The 20,719-nt window shown below is 35.4% G+C and overlaps 1 protein-coding gene across 7 annotated transcripts in view; it reads left to right on the forward strand.

Moving 5' to 3' along the window:
* Positions 1-20,719, forward strand: part of KTN1 (kinectin 1) — a 109,572-nt gene that overhangs the window by 56,203 nt on the left and 32,650 nt on the right. For 5 of the 7 annotated variants that reach the window (XM_030929781.1, XM_030929783.1, XM_030929784.1 and 2 more), the window contains exons 8-24: positions 2,260-2,366; positions 3,879-4,011; positions 5,830-5,917; positions 6,574-6,740; positions 7,153-7,221; positions 8,551-8,588; positions 9,268-9,358; positions 9,734-9,802; positions 10,267-10,304; positions 10,463-10,544; positions 11,026-11,094; positions 16,183-16,217; positions 16,919-17,009; positions 17,692-17,760; positions 18,700-18,737; positions 19,257-19,347; positions 19,496-19,564. In XM_030929781.1, the coding sequence (XP_030785641.1) occupies positions 2,260-2,366; positions 3,879-4,011; positions 5,830-5,917; positions 6,574-6,740; positions 7,153-7,221; positions 8,551-8,588; positions 9,268-9,358; positions 9,734-9,802; positions 10,267-10,304; positions 10,463-10,544; positions 11,026-11,094; positions 16,183-16,217; positions 16,919-17,009; positions 17,692-17,760; positions 18,700-18,737; positions 19,257-19,347; positions 19,496-19,564 (1,344 nt within the window). The remainder of the gene's footprint in view (positions 1-2,259; positions 2,367-3,878; positions 4,012-5,829; positions 5,918-6,573; positions 6,741-7,152; positions 7,222-8,550; positions 8,589-9,267; positions 9,359-9,733; positions 9,803-10,266; positions 10,305-10,462; positions 10,545-11,025; positions 11,095-16,182; positions 16,218-16,918; positions 17,010-17,691; positions 17,761-18,699; positions 18,738-19,256; positions 19,348-19,495; positions 19,565-20,719) is intronic. The other 2 variants (XM_030929782.1, XM_030929785.1) reach the window with 1 other exon arrangement.

Here is a 20,719-nt window from a genome sequence, read left to right on the forward strand (position 1 = left end):
ATACTCTTTCTTCCAGTTGATCCAGTCGGTTACTGAAGCTTGTGCATGTGTCACGTATTTCTCGTGTCATGGTTTTCATCTCTGTCATTTCGTTTATGACCTTCTCTGCATTAATTAGTCTAGCTGTCAATTCTTCCACTCTTTTTTCAAGATTTTTAGTTTCTTTGCGCTGGGTACGTAATTCCTCCTTTAGCTCTGAGAAGTTTGATGGACTGAAGCCTTCTTCTCTCCTCTCGTCAAAGTCATTCTCTGACCAGCTTCGATCCGTTGCTGGCGATGGGCTGCGCTCCTTTGGAGGGGGAGATACGCTCTTATTTTTTGAATTTCCAGCTTTTCTGCCCTGCTTTTTCCCCATCTTTGTGGTTTTATCTGTCTCTGGTCTTTGATGATGGTGACGTACTGATGGGGTTTTGGTATAGGTGTCCTTCCTGTTTGATAGTTTTCCTTCTGACAGTCAGGACCCTCAGCTATAGGTCTGTTGGAGATTGCTTGAGGTCCACTCCAGACCCTGTTTGCCTGGGTATCAGCAGCAGAGGTTGCAGAAGATAGAATATTGCTGAACAGCGAGTGTACCTGTCTGATTCTTACTTTGGAAGCTTCCTCTCGGATGTACTCCACCCTGTGAGGTGTGGGGTGTCAGACTGCCCCTAGTGGGGGATGTCTCCCAGTTAGGCTACTCAGGGGTCAGTGACCCACTTGAGCAGGCAGTCTGTCCGTTCTCAGATCTCAACCTCCATGTTGGGAGATCCACTGCTCTCTTCAAAGCTGTCAGACAGAGTCGTTCCCGTCTGCTCAGGCCTCTCCTGCTTCCCCTGTTGTTTTTTTAGCTGAGCCCTGACCCCAGAGGTGGAGACTATAGAGACAGGCAGGTTTCCTTGAGTTGCTGTGAGCTCCACCCAGTTCGAGGTTCCCAGGGGCTTTGTTTACCTACTTAAGCCTCAGCAATGGCGGGCGCCCCTCCCCCAGCCTCGCTGCTGCCTCGCGGTTAGATCGCCGCAGACTGCTGTGTTAACAATGAGGGAGGCTCCGTGGGCGTGGGACCCTCCCAGCCAGGTGAGGGATATATTCTTCTGGTGTGCCCGTTAGCTTAGAGCGCGGTATTAGGGTGGGAGTTACCCGATTTTCCAGGTGTTGTGTGTCTCAGTTCCCCTGGCTAGGAAAAGGGATTCCCTTCCCCCTTGCGCTTTCCAGGTGAGGCAATGCCTTGCCCTGCTTCAGCTCTCGCTGGTCAGGCTGCAGCAGCTGACCAGCACCGATTGTCCGGCACTCCCTAGTGAGATGACCCCAGTACCTCAGTTGAAAAAGCAGAAATCACCGGTCTTCTGTGTCGCTCGCGCTGTGAGTTGGAGACTGGAGCTGTTCCTATTCGGCCATCTTGCTCCGCCCCTCCCACCTTAATTTCTCTTAATCAACAATTTCTTTTGAAAGAATTTATAATAAGATTATTTCATATGAAAACATGTTCTTATGAGAATGTAAGAGTCAGTGTGGTTTGTCTTTAGATTCTTTAATCCAAAATTTTAAAATTAGAAGAAGAAAGTTAAGAGTGGTGGTCCCCAGGGGTTTCAGGGAAAGAAATGGGAGTTATTCGTTAAAAGGTGCAGAGTTTTGTTTTACACAATGAAGAGAGTTACGGAGATGAATGGTGGTCATGATTACACAGCATTATGGATTTATTTAATACCAGTGAACTGTATACTTGAAAATGGTTAGAATGGTATGTTTTATGTTATATGTATTTTATAATGTAAAAACTTGGAAAAACAATTAGAGGTCAGAATACTTTAGCAAGCAGGTTTAGGTGTTATCTATATGATTATGCCTCAATTTGTAACTTAATATGAAGTGTACCAAACATATTTTCAGTTTTTAAACTTTGGCTTACTAAAGACTTTAAGAATATTGCTAACATACAGTTGACATAGGATCAGGACAGGCTTAATTCTGTATGAATCTATTCGGTAGGAAAGAAGTCCTAAATCATTTAGTTCTGAAACATCATCTCTAAGCATGTTTATCTTGTATGTCAAATATGATAGCAGCTAGCATCTACTTGTATTCTTGAATGTGGTGAGAGTTTGTATTTAATTTGCAATCATCACTAACAGTATAGTTCTTTTAAATTTGGTCATGTTTATTTGAGAAGAATGATTCAAACTTCATTCTATTGATGCTTTTTACATTATTTTAATAAAGTTTATTTTGAAAGTTAGCCTTGACAGTCTTTGTTTTCTAAGTTTTATATGTGTAAAATTTTAGTTTCAGCAAGTTCGTGAGCAGATGGAGGCAGAGATAGCTCACCTGAAGCAGGAAAATGGCATACTGAGAGATGCTGTCAGCAACACTACAAATCAACTGGAAAGCAAGTATGTTTCCAAATACCTTATTTTTAATTAAATAGCAGAGTATTTTCTTGAATCATCAAAATATTAATAGTGTTTGATAGTAATTGGTTAGACTTTTTTTTTTACATTTGTTTCTAAAATGAGTTTTTTTTTTTTTTTTTGAGACAGAGTTTCGCTCTTGATGCCTAGGCTGGAGTACAATGGCGCGATCTCTGGCTCACTGCAACCTCCGCCTCCTGGGTTCAAGCAATTCTCTTGCCTCAGCCTCCTGAGCAGCTGGGATTACAGGCATGTGCCACCACACCTGGCTGATTTTTTTTTGTATTTTTAGTAGAGACGGGGTTTCTCCGTGCTGGTCAGGGTGGTCTTGAACTCTCAACCTCAGGTGATCTGCCCACTTCAGCCTCCCAAAGTGCTGGGATTACAGGCGTGAACCACCACACCTGGCTTAAAATGAGTTACTTTTAAAAACAATTCTCTTTTGCTTTGTGAAGAACTTCTTTAGTTATATATATGTAAACCATATATGTTATATTAATGGCATACTATTATATACTTATACAAACACATTAATATATATCATATATTACATATTTTTATAAACATGTATGTGTATATTATATATAAACTATGTAATAACTACTAGTACCACCAATGGAATGGTCTATGAAATTTATATGTTTTAATCCATCTGTCCCCTTTCACAGTAGCACCCAAACTTCAGTATTCTGAAGAGCACCTGGCATTCTAGTTAAAAAATGTATTCTTGAGTCCTACTCTTAAAAGATTATGATTCACTGACTGTGAAGTAGAGCCCAGCAATCTACATATTAAGACACTTTCGGGCCGAATGTGATGGCTCACGCCTTTAATCCTAGCACTTTGGGAGGCCGAGGTGGGCAGATCACCTGAAGTCAGGAGTTCAGGACCAGCCTGACCAACATGGTGAAACCCTGTCTCTACTAAAAATACAAAAATTAGCTGGGCGTGGTGGCACACACCTGTAATCTCAGCTACTCGAGACACTTAGGAGAATTGCTTGAGCCTGGGAGGCGGAGGTTGCAGTGAGCCCAGATTGCGCCACTGCACTCCAGCCTGGGCAACAGAACCACACTCTGTCTCAAAAAAAAAAAAAAAAAAAAAAAAAAAAAAGACACTTTCCTTGTGATAGTGATTGACTCTGAGGCCATACTTTGAGAAATAGTACCTTAGAGAGATTAGTAATATGAGTACACAGTACCCTGACTGGTTGGTTTTTAATACGTTTTCAGAAGACCAGTTTGAAGGTGACACTATTTATGTCATCTGTTTTTCTTGATATTTTACAGTGATTTTAGAATTTGTATAACTCGTTAGAATTATATAGGAATTACCCACCTAAACTTTATTGTTAGTAATCGCTTGTGTTCTGTTTCAGTCGGGCTGTAAATAGAACTACTAGCTCAGCTCAGCAAAACTACCAAAGTATGTTTTGTTTATTTCTTATATCTATATGTAATAATGGAAGGCTCCTAATCCAGTTACTGTTTTCAGGCAGTCTGCAGAACTAAGTAAACTACGCCAGGATTATGCTAGGTTGGTGAATGAGCTGACTGAGAAAACAGGAAAGCTACAGCAAGAGGAAGTCCAAAAGAAGAATGCTGAGCAAGCAGTTACTCAGTTGAAGGTGATATATTCCCACCTTTGTCATTTCATAAATAATATAGGTGTATTAGTTCGTTTTCATAGTGGTATCAAGAACTGCCTGAGACTGGGTAAATTTTTAAGGAAAGAGGTTTAATTGACTCACAGTTCAACATGGCTGGAGAAGCCTCAGGAAACTTACAATCATGGCAGAAGGTGAAGAGGAAGAAAAGCATCTTCTTCACGAAGCAGCAGGAAGGAGAAATGCCGAGCGATGGGGAAGAGCCTCTTATAAAACCATCAGATCTTGTGAGAACTCACTCATTATCACAAGAACAGCATGGGGGTAACCATGCCTATGATTCAGTTACCTCCACGTGGTCTCTCCCTTGACGCACAGAGATTATGGGGATTACAATTCAAGATGAGATTTGGCTGGGGGCACAAAGCCTAACCATATCAGTAGGTATTTAATTTGATGACTTAAATGTGTATATAGATTTGAAAAATATAGTTTGAGGCTTAGTGGGACCTGTAGTCTAAATGCTATGCCCTGATGAAAGAAAAAGTAGCATGTGCCATATTGAAAGAATTGAATATAGGCTTGAATTTGAAGTTAAAGACTGTTTGAAGATACGGTAAATGATATTAGCTGATTGACAGGTATAAACTGTAGAAGTTTGTCTTATATATGGGGGTTAGGGTCTACATGTATAGGGCAGAAATCATGTAGTTAAAAATTACCCTTAATACCACTTTATCACCCATAGCTTGGATTTTTCAGTAGGTCCAGTAGAACCTAGTTTTCTTTCAGCACTGAAATAGGTAGTTTTTCCTTTGTTTAAGCACAAGACTGAGTGGTGTTCCAGTGGCTTGCACTCGACCCATGATGTACAAAAAAAATCACATATTATGTCTTTAGACACCAGAGTGTCACTTGGTCCAATGAGATACTGTGAAGAGATACATACATGGCTTTGCTCAGGCTGACTGAGGGAGGAGCAGATTCATTTATCTCATTTTATATGCATTATGCAGCATATGTACATTGAATAGAATGATGAGTATAATTCTCTATTCCTCCTTTTATTGAAGAGGAGATTTGTTGAAAGTATAGTTCAATTTGTGTAAGTTAAATGCTACCTCATTATAGTAGATTCCTACCTAGGTCATTGATACAGTTGTACTTTGATACCAGTTCCAGAGTAGGAGTTAAAAAGGCTTCAAGGGTAATTGAATATGGAAAATAGTGTGAGTAACCTTTGTTTTTCTTAAGTTTTCTTGGGTCTTGTTGGGAGATTGATATAAGTATCCTTTCTTTTATTTAATACTGATCTTGCTGATGGGTTTACTACTGGCATAGATATGGAAGTCTGTTTTCTGTGGATATGGATAAATAAATGACATTAAAGATTATAGTCATGATTGGAGTGTTGTGTTATAGAAATACCTCAAAATAAGAATTTTTAGCTACTTAGATTTAGCAATAAAGATACTATCCTGTCCTTCGGAAGCTTATCAGCTGAAGGAGGGTTAGTGGGAAACAGGTTATTGCTAAGTGGATCAGATATGTATATAGTAGTAGCTATCTTGATCTAAACTCAGCACAAATATTGAGTCTCTGAAATAATCTCTAAACTGTAAACCCTGTAATGTTGGAGGATAGGATGGCTATGACTGATAAATAAATGGCTTTTAGATTGTGTTTATCTGCCTGTCTTATTGAAATGTAGGAGACTAGTTGCAATAAGCAGTTTTATGATACAACAGTAAAGGTAGAGGATGCTTTTTTTCCCTCTTTTTCAAAGTAGAAATTCGGTGTTTGTGCTAATTTATCCTTTCTTCCTTTTAAAATACCAAGGTTCAACTACAAGAAGCTGAGAGAAGGTGGGAAGAAGTTCAGAGCTACATCAGGAAGAGAACAGCAGAACATGAGGCAGCACAGCAAGGTAAGGGGAAGAGGTATTCATGTAAACTTTGTATATAATTTTGGGTAAAATTTCCTTTCTCTTCCATCTGTGAAGAAAGTATAATTTGGTATTTTGGTTATAGCTCAGTAAAAATAGCTTTTATACTTTCAGAATATCTTTCTTTCTTTGACATTTGTTAGGGTTTTAAAATAAGTTACCTACTAGTTTTGCCTGAAGCATTAAAGTTGCAGGCAAAATTGTAGTACATGATAGGGTAATGGGGTCCTGGCTGTGTGTGTTTCTTTTCTGTAGTTATTCTCTTTGGTTCTTTGGTTAATTCTTCGTTTTATTTTTTGTTCCCAAGAAAATAATTCTTGTTTTGAAGAGAAAAACAGAGCATTACCATCCCAAGTAGTTTACTTAAAACTGCCCGTTTAATACATGCTAACTTTTACTCATTTACTCTTAATTTGATGAATCCATCTGGGAGATAATGGAGTATGTGTTATGTGTGTTGTTTATTTCTCTACTACTCCCTTTCTGCCGTGAAACACAAGTATAGGCTGCTACAGGAGCATGCAAGAGTGGAAGCAGGAGAGATTCAAAGGAGGTTTTAGAGAATGCTTACACTAAAGATGGGTATGAGAAACTAGGCAAAGAAAGAGACCTCTGTAAAATGTAATGTTTTATTATAGATTTACAGAGTAAATTTGTGGCCAAAGAAAATGAAGTACAGAGTCTGCATAGTAAGCTTACAGATACCTTGGTATCAAAACAACAGTTGGAGCAAAGACTAATGCAGTTAATGGAATCAGAGCAGAAAAGGGTGAACAAAGAAGAGTCTCTGCAAATGCAGGTTCAGGTATTTTTTTCTTCTTTTTTATTAAAAAAAATACAGGTGGTCAGTTATTAGATCTGTGTGTCTAGAAGAGAGAGTAAGGTCTACCTTACCCTAATTCTGAAATGATGATGAATAATTATAACTTTGTCTTTGAGCACTTGTCACAGTATGGTATGTTTGAAGATGTGCTCATCCACAGTCTTAGGCTCTTTGTATTAGATTAGGAATAGCACAGACATATCTTTAACTTCTCTCTTATAAGCTAACTCAGAATGTCTAATCATTGTTTAAAATAATGCCTTTTGGAATCTAAGAATTCCTTAAAAAAAAAAAAAGATAAAGATAAACAGATGTACCTATAATACATTGTGTTCATATACATGGGGTTATTTATTAGCATGCTTTTTTTCTTTTTGATTGCTATTTATGAAAGGATATTTTGGAGCAGAATGAGGCTTTGAAAGCTCAAATTCAGCAGTTCCATTCCCAGATAGCGGCCCAGGTAATGACGCTTTCTTATTGCTTATGATTCAGCCATTTAAACACTCATCTGAATGCCCTTTGAGTGCCAGTTACTGGATTAATAGCTGGGAGACTAGTCATTGAATCAACAAATGATGATCCTGAGTGCTAAACACTTGCTAATTATGTACGGTGCTGAGGGAAAACACTCAGAAAGAAATCCATACCAACTAATTGGATGAGGGGAAGGTTAGAGAGCTTTTATTATACAAAAATATCCCCAATCCTGTCACAAAACAAGGAGAGAGAATTGGCCGAATGCTGTCTAGAATAGTGGCTTATGTATTACAGATGTTCATTAAATATCAACTAGCTCTGGAAAATCCTAATATATCAGCAGGGGGAACAATATGGTAACCATAGATCACAGATTATATTTGCAAAAGGATGAATTGAAAATTTGTACCTCAGTTTAGTGACTCAACCTTCCAAAGTTTTCAAGTGATAGTGTAAGACCTGTTATTCTTTGACATGACGTACACGTCTTTATAAATAATACAAAGAAAATCAAGTAAAAAGCAAGTTAAGTATTGTGAATTTTGAGCTTCAGTTTTTCAACTTGAAAATTCTGAGAGTTATTTGTAGCAAAAAGTATTGGCTTAGAAGTCTGACATTTCTGTATAAAAAGTGGTTTTAACATTAAAAGTTTGCTTTTAAGATTCAGAGAAGTTCAAACTCCCAAAGCTTTGACCCTATAAACATATTTTTCCTAATTGCTTTGTCTGTAGAAATTATAGTCTAAAATAATTGGGGAAGAATTAATGCAGGAAAGGGTGCTGGTATGGATGTGTATGTATATGTGGATTACAAACTCAAATTGAATTGTGATCTTGGGTTATCAGCTGAGAAGTAGCTCTAAAAAATTTATCAGGAGTTAAATACGTAGAGAGTGCTGTAAGAATCTTTTAAATAGTAAACATGAACATGGGTATTACCAAACTATATTAGTCATGAAATGGATAATTTTTTATTAAAAGTTGTTACTAAGGAGAAGAAACACAGGATGACAAATGGCCTTTCTGGCTGTTTTTCCTACTCATTTGTTGCTTGTCAATTATTTAGTTTCCAGACCTGTCAACTTGTTTTATTCTAAATGTCTTCTGATATGTAATTCCTGACTACTGGCTGTTGGTGATCAAACTTGCTTTCAGAATGATAGTTACTCTTTATTGAATACTCACCATGGGCCAGATACTTTCTTAACAATTTATATACATTAACTTCTCAGAATTTAAAGCTCTGTTATTATTGTATAGCTTTAAAGCTTTCTCTTAAATACTTTTATGTTGACACTATTTTTCTTTTTTAGACCTCCGCTTCAGTTCTAGCAGAAGAATTACATAAAGTGTAAGCCTACCTTTTCACACTCTTAGAATTGTGTAGTCACCACTAACTGATACTTGTTAGATTCGACACTTACGATTAACTTTATACCTCTGACCTGTTCAGAAAATACTCTGAACTAGATTTGAGCAACTTTTGCTTTTTTTTTTCCTTTTTCCCATTAGTGAGTTGGGTCCCTAAACATTATATATTCTGCTTTTATTTATGTTTTTATTATAAAAAGAGTTGGGGAGACTTTCATTTGGGTGTTAGCAATTATGTGGAAGAAGTAATTGTTTAGAAAGTAGTGGAAGTAAATTAGTTTTTGTGTCTAATAAGTAGTTGTAGTTCTTCTGTGTCCAGCTCTGTGGTTGTATACCCAAAACAAAGTTACATGCTTTTTTTGTGCCGTGTAATTTCGCATGGACATTGATCACTTGAGTTCTGAAGATCTGAAATCTGGTTTTGACATTGCTAGCTTTAACAAATTAACCTCTTTTATTTTGAGTTTTAAAATAGGGTTATGTATTTTAAGGAGTTATAGTAATGTGTATGACAGTTGTTAGTAAACTGAAAGGGGCTATAGAAATGGAAGGTATATGAGAACTACTGAAGTCAAGATGACGCTTTTTAAGGCTTTAAATCCTTTTGATTTGTGACTTCTGAATGTTTATTTAATGTACAAATGTCTTTCCTTCTAAAGGATTGCAGAAAAGGATAAGCAGATAAAACAGACTGAAGATTCTTTAGCAAATGAACGTGATCATTTAACAAGTAAAGAAGAGGAACTTAAGGTATAGTAATTTGTATAAATGGCTGCAATATTTTACAGGACTGAAATTTAAATTACTTTTATCCACATAATCAGTAAGTGTATATGAAGAATGGAAAATAGTCTAGAGTTCATTTGAAATAACTATTTTTCTAAACTACAAAATCCTCTAGCTCTCTATGAGGAAAAATTCAAAGAGCTTCTCTTGTGATATAATTTACAATAATTTACAATAGTTTGATAGGGCTATGCTAAATAACAGGAATTGGTGGTTTCTCTTTATTTAGGAAATTTTGTAAGTTGAGACATTTGCTTAACTCTTCTGTAGAAAAGATGCTTTACAAACTTTAAAATCAGTTGTATTAAATATTTTAAATGCTATTTTTCCTTGTTCTAGGATATACAGAATATGAATTTCTTATTAAAAGCTGAAGTGCAGAAATTGCAGGCCTTGGCAAATGAGCAGGTAGATCTTTATTGCTTTAGAGCATTGACCTCAGAATTTGAGTTTGCGTATTTTTATTTTCATTGGTATTGTGAGCCCCAATTTGATTGTGTAAGTAAAAAATATGATGGTTTCTTATCTTTGGCTGCATGATTTGATGTTACTATTTTTATGTTGAAATAAATGTTTGATCCAATGAATTGATCACTTCAAGATATCACAGGAGGCAGTTAAAATGATCTTACTATGCTGATTTGTTTGAGTGTTTTATTTGAGCCATTTAATTCAAAAAAGATATACCTTTTACTAGGATAAAAGTGAGAAGTAAAAAATATCAAACAGCAAAACATGTTACAGAAATGTATGGTATTGCTGTAACTTCAAATATATGGAACTATAACTTTTTAATATGTAAAAATTAGTGAAAAAATAGTTTTGAGCACTTCTTGAGAAGTGATACCATTTTCTTCTCATTCCACACACAGGCTGCTGCAGCACATGAATTGGAGAAGATGCAACAAAGGTGACTAAAGTATTGTACATCTAGTCATTCATACATTTATGTTTAAGTATAATTGTTGCAGAAAATGTTGCTACTTAGAATTGATAGTTGTGCCCATAATTCCTGTAGATTTTCTGAATGTATGAGGTATTTTAATTTACTTTTTTTCACCCTTATAGTGTTTATGTTAAAGATGATAAAATAAGATTGCTGGAAGAGCAACTACAACATGAAATTTCAAACAAAATGGAAGAATTTAAGGTGTGTGATTAAGCTTGTAAACTCAGGTTTCTTAGAACAACCTTGCATACTTTTCAGTTGAGTGATTCCAGAAATACTACATTTTATGTGAAGTCACTCTGAAACAGTGTTTCTGTAGTTCATTAGGGGACTTATGCAAACCATGAGTTTTATCATTTTTCCTCTAGATTATCTGTTCTTTTAGTAGAGCTTAGAGATTTATTTTGCTCCCCCCCAACCTTTTCTCAGCTGATAGTTTCTATTTGGGACTGTCTTATTTGTCTCCACTGTTGCTGTAGTTCTAGTTTCTGGTCATGGCCAACCAAGTGCTAGGGTGCATCTCGGTGTCCAGTGAAATTTGAATTATGTCAGTGTATAATTGACCTGTCACTTTGAGTACTGAAAGCCGAGATAAAAGTTTGATTGTTCAAAAACCCATTCAAATGATTGCTTTTTTACCTTTTTTCTTAATAAAACAGTAAATTGAGATTCTTTCTTCCAGATTCTGAATGACCAGAACAAAGCATTAAAATTAGAAGTTCAGAAGCTACAGACTCTTGTTTCTGAACAGGTACGGTTTTTCCTAAATTACAAAGTAGAAACACTTGATATATAACAAGATCTGGTTCTTCCTATTTAAGTACCAAAAGACTAATTGAGAAATTTTGCTTAAGCTTGGATATGTCTGTTATTGCCTTTCTATTCATCCTGTATCTAAATTAAGGACATTTTTTCTTCCTGAGATGAAGTGTATGCCAATCTGCTCAAAAGCACATTCCAGAAAAACAAAAAAAGTGTAATAGGATATGCATAAAAAGAATTTAAGCCATTTTGATACATTTGACTCTCAGAATAAATGTCCTGCCTTAGACTTGAAACCTTAGCTTTTTCTTTTAGGGAGCATGGTATCTTTAAAGGTTGAAACTTATTACTAGCACTTAAAAGCAGCGTGATGTTGATCAAATAGCTTAACCTTTGTGACACCTCTCATTCCAAGCCTTTCACGTGGAGATTATATTTACACTATAAGGTTGTTAGATTTGAAAGGAGAAGGTTATGTATCATGCTTAGCCTAGTGCTTTGTTTATGGCAGGTATCTAAACCTTAATTCTTTTCCCTTATTTATTTTATCCATCTCATCTCCATCCGCTGCCACCATCACTGTTCATTTCGTATTTATAGCAAGGCATCAAAACTATAGCAGCTTTGAATAAGCATGGTTCCATAAATTGGAGCCCAGTGGTATCTGTTCTCTGCCTATTCCTAAGTGCTGCGTTCGTACTCTTCTCTTACGCAGCTCTTACAATTACAGTTTATTAATAAAACACGAACTCTTGGTGACACATTAGAAGGTTTGCATTTGTTCCTAATACTAAGTTTTTGAATTGTACTTTTATTGGAAGCTGAAATGTAAAGCTGTTGCAAATGATAGCACTTCTTTTTAGTGAATTCTTGCATTCTTTCATTTATTTTAAAATTCACGTTTATGCAGATATTGAGCTGGTGTAAGTAACTGTGCCTCTGTAAGTATTTTATTAACTTGTCAAGAAATAATCCATTTATTTTACCTCCGCATATGATATTAAGTGCATTATTACATAGTCTTACTATGTACTTTGTATTTGCTTTACCCTTGTAAACTAAAAGTAATAGAGGAGAAAATGCTGAAGGGATGATATTTAGTTTAAATGGCATTTAAGGCCTATTCTTTTTTTTTTTTTTTTTTTTTTCTTGAGACAGTCTTCCTCTGTTGCCAAGCCTGGAGTTCAGTAGCACCATCTTGGCCCACTGTATCCTCCGCCTCCCAGGTTCAAGCCATTCTTATCCCTCAGCCTCCTGAGTAGCTGGGACTACAGACACGTGCCACCATGCTCGGCTAATTTTTGTATTTTTAGCAGAGACGGGGTTTCGCAATATTAGCCAGGCTGGTCTTGAACTCCTGGCCTTAAGTGATCTGTCTGCCTTGGCCTGCCAAAGTGCTGGGATTACAGATGTGAGCCACTATGCCCAGCTAAGGCTTATTCTTGTCTTACTTCCTTTTCTGGTATAGCTTACAAAAGATATGATATCAATTATAAGATTTCTCCGCCGCCCCCCCCCCCCATCTCTGAAATATGAATGTATCTTGTAGTTTCTGGTTACAGTTTAGTTGTTTAGTTGGCAACATTTTAAATTTTTACTGTTAAATAGCAGTGGTGAGATATAACATTGGTGACTTGGATTAGATGTAATAGATTTTTGTGTGTGTGTTCTTACTTGGAACAGCAGAGTATATAGTTTCTGTGTATTAGTTACCAGAGATTTTTGAAATGCTGATATCAGTGTATGAAGTTCTAACCTTTCTAAAATTAACTTCATGGAGGTAAAACAGATGTGTAGAAACTTCTGAATCTGTCCTAGAATTCTTGTATTCTAGTAGTATCCAGGTGCTGGCGACTCTTATTTAAACAGAAAACTTTTGTTCTTTACTAAAAATGGTATTTTCCATCATTAGATAAAAGTAAAACCACCAGCCTTAAATTTTTCTTTTCCTTTAAAGTCATGTAATACCTTGAGAAATGCCATTGTAATAACCTTATGTAAAATTCCCAATTATTCATGAAAGTTAATATTATTGCTATCTTATTAAGTCAGCCTTTTATTATAAGATTTCTACGTACTTTTAGATGTTCTGTTAAAGTGACAACTTTTAGTATGAGATGTGCTTTTGATAGGAAGAATAATTAACAATTCACAGGATAAAATTTTATAGCCACATTTTTTGATTTATTTAAAATAATTATTTGATAAGGGGGAAACTTATTTTGTGATACTAATTTAAGATCTGCTGCCGGGTAATTCTTAAGAGTTGTTCTGACTCTGAAAGCTTTTTATTAATAGTCTAGAAAGCATATGACTGAGGTTTTGGTTATAGTTGTGACTTCTTTCATTTTGGCAAAGAATCATCTTTGTGGCTTTTCCTCTAGTCGTTTTCATTGTTGCTAGTGAAAGAAGAGAAAAGATGGGTATAATCTTAATTTCTGTCATTTCCACTTTTCTTTATAACCCTTTCTATCCCTCAGTCAGAATTCCAAGTGACAGTTGAGAGATTGAACAGTTTAGTTATGTAAAAATTTCAGTCCTTTTACCCCATGGATTTTTATTCTGGAGGAAAAGGTTGAGCTTATGAAAGCAGAAACCAATAATGGTGCCAAGTTGTTATTTCTTCAGGTTGTAGGAAGCAGAAAGACAGCAGGTACCAAGTAAGGTAATCTGTTGATACCCTAAAGGAGAGAAGGCTGCATTTGGATTTAGGCTTGCAGATGGTCAGATAATGCAAAAATTAACTCAGAATAAGACTTTTTTTTTTTTTTTTTTTTTTTTTTTTTAATGAGCGAGAACACATCCTGAGTTTTAGTGAAGGAGCAGCATGACTTATTTATTCTTACTCCAGTAGATTTTTAAGATTCAGTGGTCAAGATTATTAAGTAAAAACTATAGGAAGTTTCTTCTTTTTGCTCTGCTGCCTTGTTAAATTGTATTGCAGAAGAATTTATTGTATATGGTATAGTTTTGGAAATCATCTAGGGTGGAGACAGTAGGATTGGATTAAACCAATAAAGTATGAAGTGAGGTAAAAATGTTGGAGGAGATGCAAACTAAGCTGGGTCAGTTTTATGCAATAGAGTATTTGATGAGCTGAAGACCAAGAATTTCTAAACTGTAACTTCATTAAAATTCAGTTCATCAAATACTTATTTACTAGTTGAGTATATACTAGGTACTTACCTACATGCTGAGCCTACAGAGATGAATGAGACTTGATTCTTGCCTTCCTAATGTGGAGTAGAAGTGTTAAACAGAAAATTATGGTGAATGAAATTTTGGAACTCCATGTACAGGTTTAGAGGAAGAGATAATGCATTCTATTAATATTTGAAGGAGGTGGGGAGGTAACACAGGGAACAACTAAACCTGATTTTGAAAAATGAGCATGAATTTGCCAAAGAGCTAAGAGGCAATCCAGGCTGAGGGAATACAACGTTCAAAGACATGACAGTGTGGCCAGATTGGCATACTCAGAGTGTTGCTATATTGCAGAAGTACAAAATACAGGAAGGATGTAAGGAGTAGAGAAAGATTTGATAAGACCTAATTATGAAGGGCTTTGTATGCTGTGTGAGGACCATGAACCTGATGTAGCATGTGGGTAAGCCACTAAAGGGTGTTGGAAGGATAAATGAGCATTTAACCTAACATTTTAGAAAGAAGACTCCGGTAGGTAGGACTGACTAAAGGTACAGTACAGTAAATGGTTAAGGTGCAGGTAACTTAGACTTAATAGTGGTATATCTTTTTCTGAGATGGCATTCGTTGAAAATAAATATGGACAAAAACCATCTTCATGAATGATTTAAAGGCTTAATGTATGATTTGTTTTTCATAGTATGAACCTGATTTAATGTACTTTTGACAACAACCATTTCCCTTCTGATGTTTGGATTATTTTTTCCCATTGGTAACTTTTTTCCTGTGCCTTCTACAAAACAATTCTTACGAACTAGAAGCAGGGAGAAGAATTAGGGTATTACGATATTTGAGATGAGTAAGCTGAGGGCCTAAACTTAGGCATTAAAGAGAAGGGTTTAATTTCATAAGTATGTACAGAGTGGAATTTTAGGACTTGGATAGGGCAATGGAAAAATTAATACTATTTGTGAAAAATGATTGTAATAAGATTGGGAAAAACAAAAAAAAGATTGGGAAAAAAGAAACTAGCAAGATTGGGAAAGGGGCGCACAGAAGAGAATGTTCTAGGAGAAAGACGGTAAATCTTTTTGGTCAGGCTGCTTGGCTGTCTGAAGATACGGGAATACTGAGGGAGAAATCCCACTTTGGATATAAGATAAATTTTAACATTGGGGACTTCTGTGTGTACTGGGGAATGCCAGAAGAAGTTTCAAAGGGGACTCACCTTACATGTCATGTTCTAATGCTTTATGAAGAATGTATTCCTGTTGCTTTTGCAGTTTACAATCAGTTTTAAAACATTTTATATCTTGATCTGGTTGGTAGTTACATAGTATCTATCTAACAAAATTCACTGAGCTGTAAACAGGATTTGTGCACTTGTCTGTGTAAATGTTACACCTTAGTATAGAAAAAAAAAATCAAATCAATTAAAAGAGCCCCTGTTTGCCTGCCTTTCTCTTTTTCTTTTCTTTCTTTTCCATTCTTTTTCTTTTCCTTTTCCTTTTCTTTCTTTTTCTTTCTTTCTTTTTCTTTTTTCTTTTCTCTTTCTCTTTTCTTTCTTTGTTTTTTGGATTTGCAAGATCTTAGAGTCTGGATTCTTTGTATTTGAAGAATTGAATTAATGTAAAGGAAGTGAGGCAGGTTGTCTTAAGGTTATCTTTTCTAGTGATTAAGATTTTCTTCATAAGATACTAATTCATTTTGCCAGCCCATTTTATACTACTACTTTTTCTGTGTCTCTTGTGTAAATGTATCTCTTTGTTTTGTTTTCTGAATTCTTTAATTATCACAATAATTATCAAGTTATTGTCCTAAATTTTGTATCTATTTAATAACCCTAAACAGTTTTCACAAAATTATATTTCTTATCTGGTTTTTCTTTATGCAAATTTGGTAAAGTTAAACTTTTTGGTGATTTTTATTTTAGCCTAATAAAGATGTTGTGGAACAAATGGAAAAATGGTAAGAGTTTAGTTTTCTTTTTATATTTTGATGAGTTACTTCTACCAAATTAACTACATTAATCATATTTTTAAAATTCTCTTTAAACTTTGTAATGGAAGAAAATGTGGTATACTGTTGATTTGGGATTATATTACCGTTTGTGGGTTTCATGTGTGGCAGTAATTTTACTTGTTCAGGCTAGCATATAAGCATGAATTACTTGGGTACATTTTACTTGTAAAGAGGACGTATCCTGAGACCATGATCAACCATCCCTAGGAACCTTTCTAGAATTAAGTTTGTAAGAAATGATGGACAAAGGTTGATCCACTTAAAATGATTAGAAATAATACCATTAACTGGCTGGGCGCAGTGGTTCACACCTGTAATCCCAGCACTTTGGGAGGCTGAGGCGGGTGGATCGATCACCTGAAGTCGGGGGTTCAAAACCAACCTGGCCAACATGGCAAACCCCGTCTTTACCAAATATACAAAATTAGCCAGGCATGGTGGCGCATGCCTGTAATCCCAGCTACTTGGGAGGCTGAGGCAAGAGAATCGCTTGAACCTGGGAGGCAGAGATTGCAGTGAGCCGAAATCGCGCTATTGTACTCCAGCCTGGGCAGCAAGAGCGAAACTCCGTCTCAATAAAAGAGAAGAAATAATATCATTAACCTTGAAAAATAGTTAATACATGTGTTATAAACTTATAATTTCAGCATTCAAGAAAAAGATGAGAAGTTAAAGACTGTAGAAGAATTACTTGAAACTGGACTTATTCAGGTGGCAACTAAAGAAGAGGAGCTGAATGTAAAGCATTTTGTAGTTTTGTTTTCCTTGTGTTTATTCAGTGACATAAAAGGATTTCACTGTAATTTGTGTAAGGTTTTCCCCATAGATCTTAAACTTAATAGTACCTCTCACATTTTATAAATTTATATAATGCTTTTTTATTAAAGATTTTTTTAGAAGTTAGTAATGCATAATTGTAACATTGACTGCCTTAATGAGGTAGATACTATTGTTATAGTTTGTCAGTTTCCCCACTTGCACCCTTGTCCAAATTATAACCAAATGATAACTAGCAGACTTACTTCATGAAATGGTATTGGAGGCCAGAGAAGAGATTGCCATTCTATTTTATGGTTGTCATTAGCTTTAACTAACTTGATTGGGAAAAGGTTGCTGGAAGAAGTAAGTTAAAAGATGTATTTGAATTTAGGGAGAGGAGTAACTTAACTAACAAGTGGTATACTATGTATTTTTGAGGTTGTTCAGATATAAGTAGAAATATATGTGGGTGTAATTGAATTAAAAATTCATTTGGGTAGCTATTGAAGTTACAGAATTATAGACATGGAAAAAAGTGAGAGTTTTGGGCCTTCCAGAGTGGAAAAGAAGCAGCTAAAGAAATGAGAAGCTAATGTATTTTGAAGCTAGCTATATTTTTCAGAAAATAAAAGCATGTTTTGCTTATATGTCTTTGAAAAAGGCAATAAGAACAGAAAATTCATCTCTGACAAAAGAAGTTCAAGACTTAAAAGCCAAGCAAAATGATCAGGTAATGTAGTACATTTTTACAACTGTTCTTTGTCTCTGTGTTTTTTGTTTGTTTGTTTGTTTGCTTGCTTGCTTGTTTTTTTAAATTAAAAGAAACGGGGTCTTGCTCTTTTGCCCAGGCTGGAGTGCAGTGGTACAATCATAACTCACCATAACTTCGAACTCCTGGGCTCATGTGATAACTCCTCGCTCAGTCTTCTAAGTAGCTAGGACTATAGGCTCATGCCACGATGCTCAGCTAACTTTTATTTTACTTTTTGTAGAGATGGGGTCTGGACATGTTGTCCAGACTGGTCACAAATTCCTGGCCTCAAGCAGTCCTCCCACTTTAGGTTCCTAAAGTGTTGGGATTATAGGCATGAGGCACTGTGCCCAGCCCATTCTCTTTTAAACAGGGGGCAAACTGTTGCATGGAAACAAATCTGTTGTTTGTTTCTCTTCCTCCAGGTTGGAATTTGTCAATTATAGTTTTAATTTATGAATGATAATCAGTAATAGAGACTGCAATTTATATAATAATGATTGTATGCCAGGTACTGTGACGAATACTCCAGATAGGGTGCCATTGCCTCTTACTAGAGTGATAAAAAGGTTCTGAGTATACAAATATAAAGTAAGACTCTAGTAAAAGAGGCTGCCTGAAATTAGACAGTTTCTTAGTTGTATTTTCTCTATGGTTGGAATTATTGATTAAATAATTTTAACATTTATCTAATGATTTTTTTCTTTTGACATATTTGTAAGTGGCCTTAAAGCTACCTATTTTCAAAATGCTATTTATTGTCATTATTATGACATTAAAAAAGTCTCGAAAGAATGCCTGGGCTTTTCCTGTTTGGATTTTGATTGTAGTGGAAAATCTAAGGATAATGTGCATTTCTATTTCTGACCCATTTCTATTTTGAATAAGTTACTAAGTAGGATACTTTCCTATTTCCAGGTTTCTTTTGCATCTTTAGTTGAAGAACTTAAGAAAGTGTAAGTGATAACATTATTATAAACTGGTTTTTCTTCTTTGGTCCATTTTTTGTGTGTGTGTGCTCAGAAATCTAGTTTTATTGTGCAATTGGGACAGCTGATGTATGTTTAACTTTCACTCTAGAATGTTTCTTAATGGAATAAGAGAACTTAGCTGTGCTTTCCCAAATTCAGTATTATAATAATAATTAACACAAAACAAAACAAAACCTATTTCCAGAGGATGGGAGTCAGTATAGTTGAATGGAACTTGATTTTCCCCTGTGTTCCTCAGGGTACAAATCTTATATTTTTGATGTACTTTTGAAGCACTTAACTGACTTCTTGTGTGCATAGGCTTCAGCTGTCTGTTAGGAGGAGCTTTATATTAGCCCTGGCTCTTCTACAAAGACATGTTGCTATTTTATTTAAAATGGGAAAGGGTTGATTTGGAGAGCCATTTCATTATTTGCTGCTATTTTTATATCTTGATGGGTCTGGTGATTTCTAATCAAATTATACTGCATTTCTTTATTGAAGGATCCACGAGAAAGATGGAAGGATCAAGTCTGTAGAAGAGCTTCTGGAGGCAGAACTGCTCAAAGTTGCTAACAAGGAGAAAACTGTTCAGGTATTGGGAGACAGAGAACTGTGTTTTATGTTTTTGTTTATCAACTTTAGTTAATATCATTTAATTTCATGTGTTTGTCTGTGCTTTGCATTTTATGTCAATTTCTGTGTTTCCATTGTCCAATCTTGTCTGTTTTGTCATTGTCAAGGATTTGAAACAGGAAATAAAGGCTCTAAAAGAAGAAATAGGAAATGTCCAGCTTGAAAAGGCTCAACAGGTAAAAATCCCAGAGCCATAGCATGACAGATTTATTAGTTATGTGTTATTTATGAGCTATTTGATTTTTTTTCTTGTTACTCAGAAAAAACTTTTAGTAGTATGCTGTAAGTATATTGGGTTATGTGCTTTTAATTTTAATTTTTGCCTGATTTAAGAAAGTGTTCTTGATATTTTAATCTACCTATCTTAAAAATTTTAACCGTTAATGGTTATTTTCTAGAACATTTTTTGTGTTAATGTTTCATTTTAGTTTGCCAATTAAAAATGAAACATGAAACACTTAGGCAATTTTTTAAATCCTCCTCACCCCTTTTAAAAGAAAACTGCATGAACCAAAATGTTATTTGAATATACATTGCTTGACCTCTGCCTTAGAACAAAGTACAAGTTTCATTGGGATTTCAGACGTAGATGTGATTATTGGAAATTGATGAGTTTTGCTGATTTTAATCTGATAAGGCTTCCTTGAAAAAATGGTGAGATTTCATTGAAGAGATGATTCATTCATCTCATAGAGTCATTCAGCAATATTTACTGTCAAAGCAGTTCTTGTCAAAGCACTGTATTCATGATTGGTGGATCACTAGCTAGTGATTGGAGATAATGTGTTGAGCGAAACAGGTAGGATGAAAAGATCATACTTTTCTAATATAGATTGAGAGTTCAGGAAAGTCTCCTCCCGAGGAACTGACATCTAAGCCAAGAATCTGAAGGGCCTGTGAGAAGAGAGTGGAGGATAAAAGGTATTATCAGAATGTGTATGATTAAGAAAAAATTAAAAAAGGACATCATAGAATACTGCTGAGTAATTGGCCTTGAAAACTGGGATGGAGAAGAGCTCTGATAATGGTAGGGAGGTGTGTGGAGAGTTAATATTCTAATTTTTCACAACTGTAGAAGTATGGCTGATCTGAGTGCAGTGGTATTTACAACTGATTGATCACAACCAGTTAGAGATTTCTTTATTCCTTCTCCATCCCACTGCTTCACTTGACTAGCCTAAAGAAAAAAAGCATCACGTTAATTAGACTTATTATTCATAACTATTTTCCTTGTCCCTCCCCCTTATTTTTAGTTTATTAATTTTTGTGTTATTGGAGTCAAGAGGAGGTAAACTCAAAACACCTCTCATTTTGTCATGAAAAATTTAGCT

The sequence above is a fragment of the Rhinopithecus roxellana genome, chromosome 5, assembly GCF_007565055.1.
Source record: "Rhinopithecus roxellana isolate Shanxi Qingling chromosome 5, ASM756505v1, whole genome shotgun sequence".
NCBI classification, from domain to species: Eukaryota; Metazoa; Chordata; class Mammalia; order Primates; family Cercopithecidae; genus Rhinopithecus; species Rhinopithecus roxellana.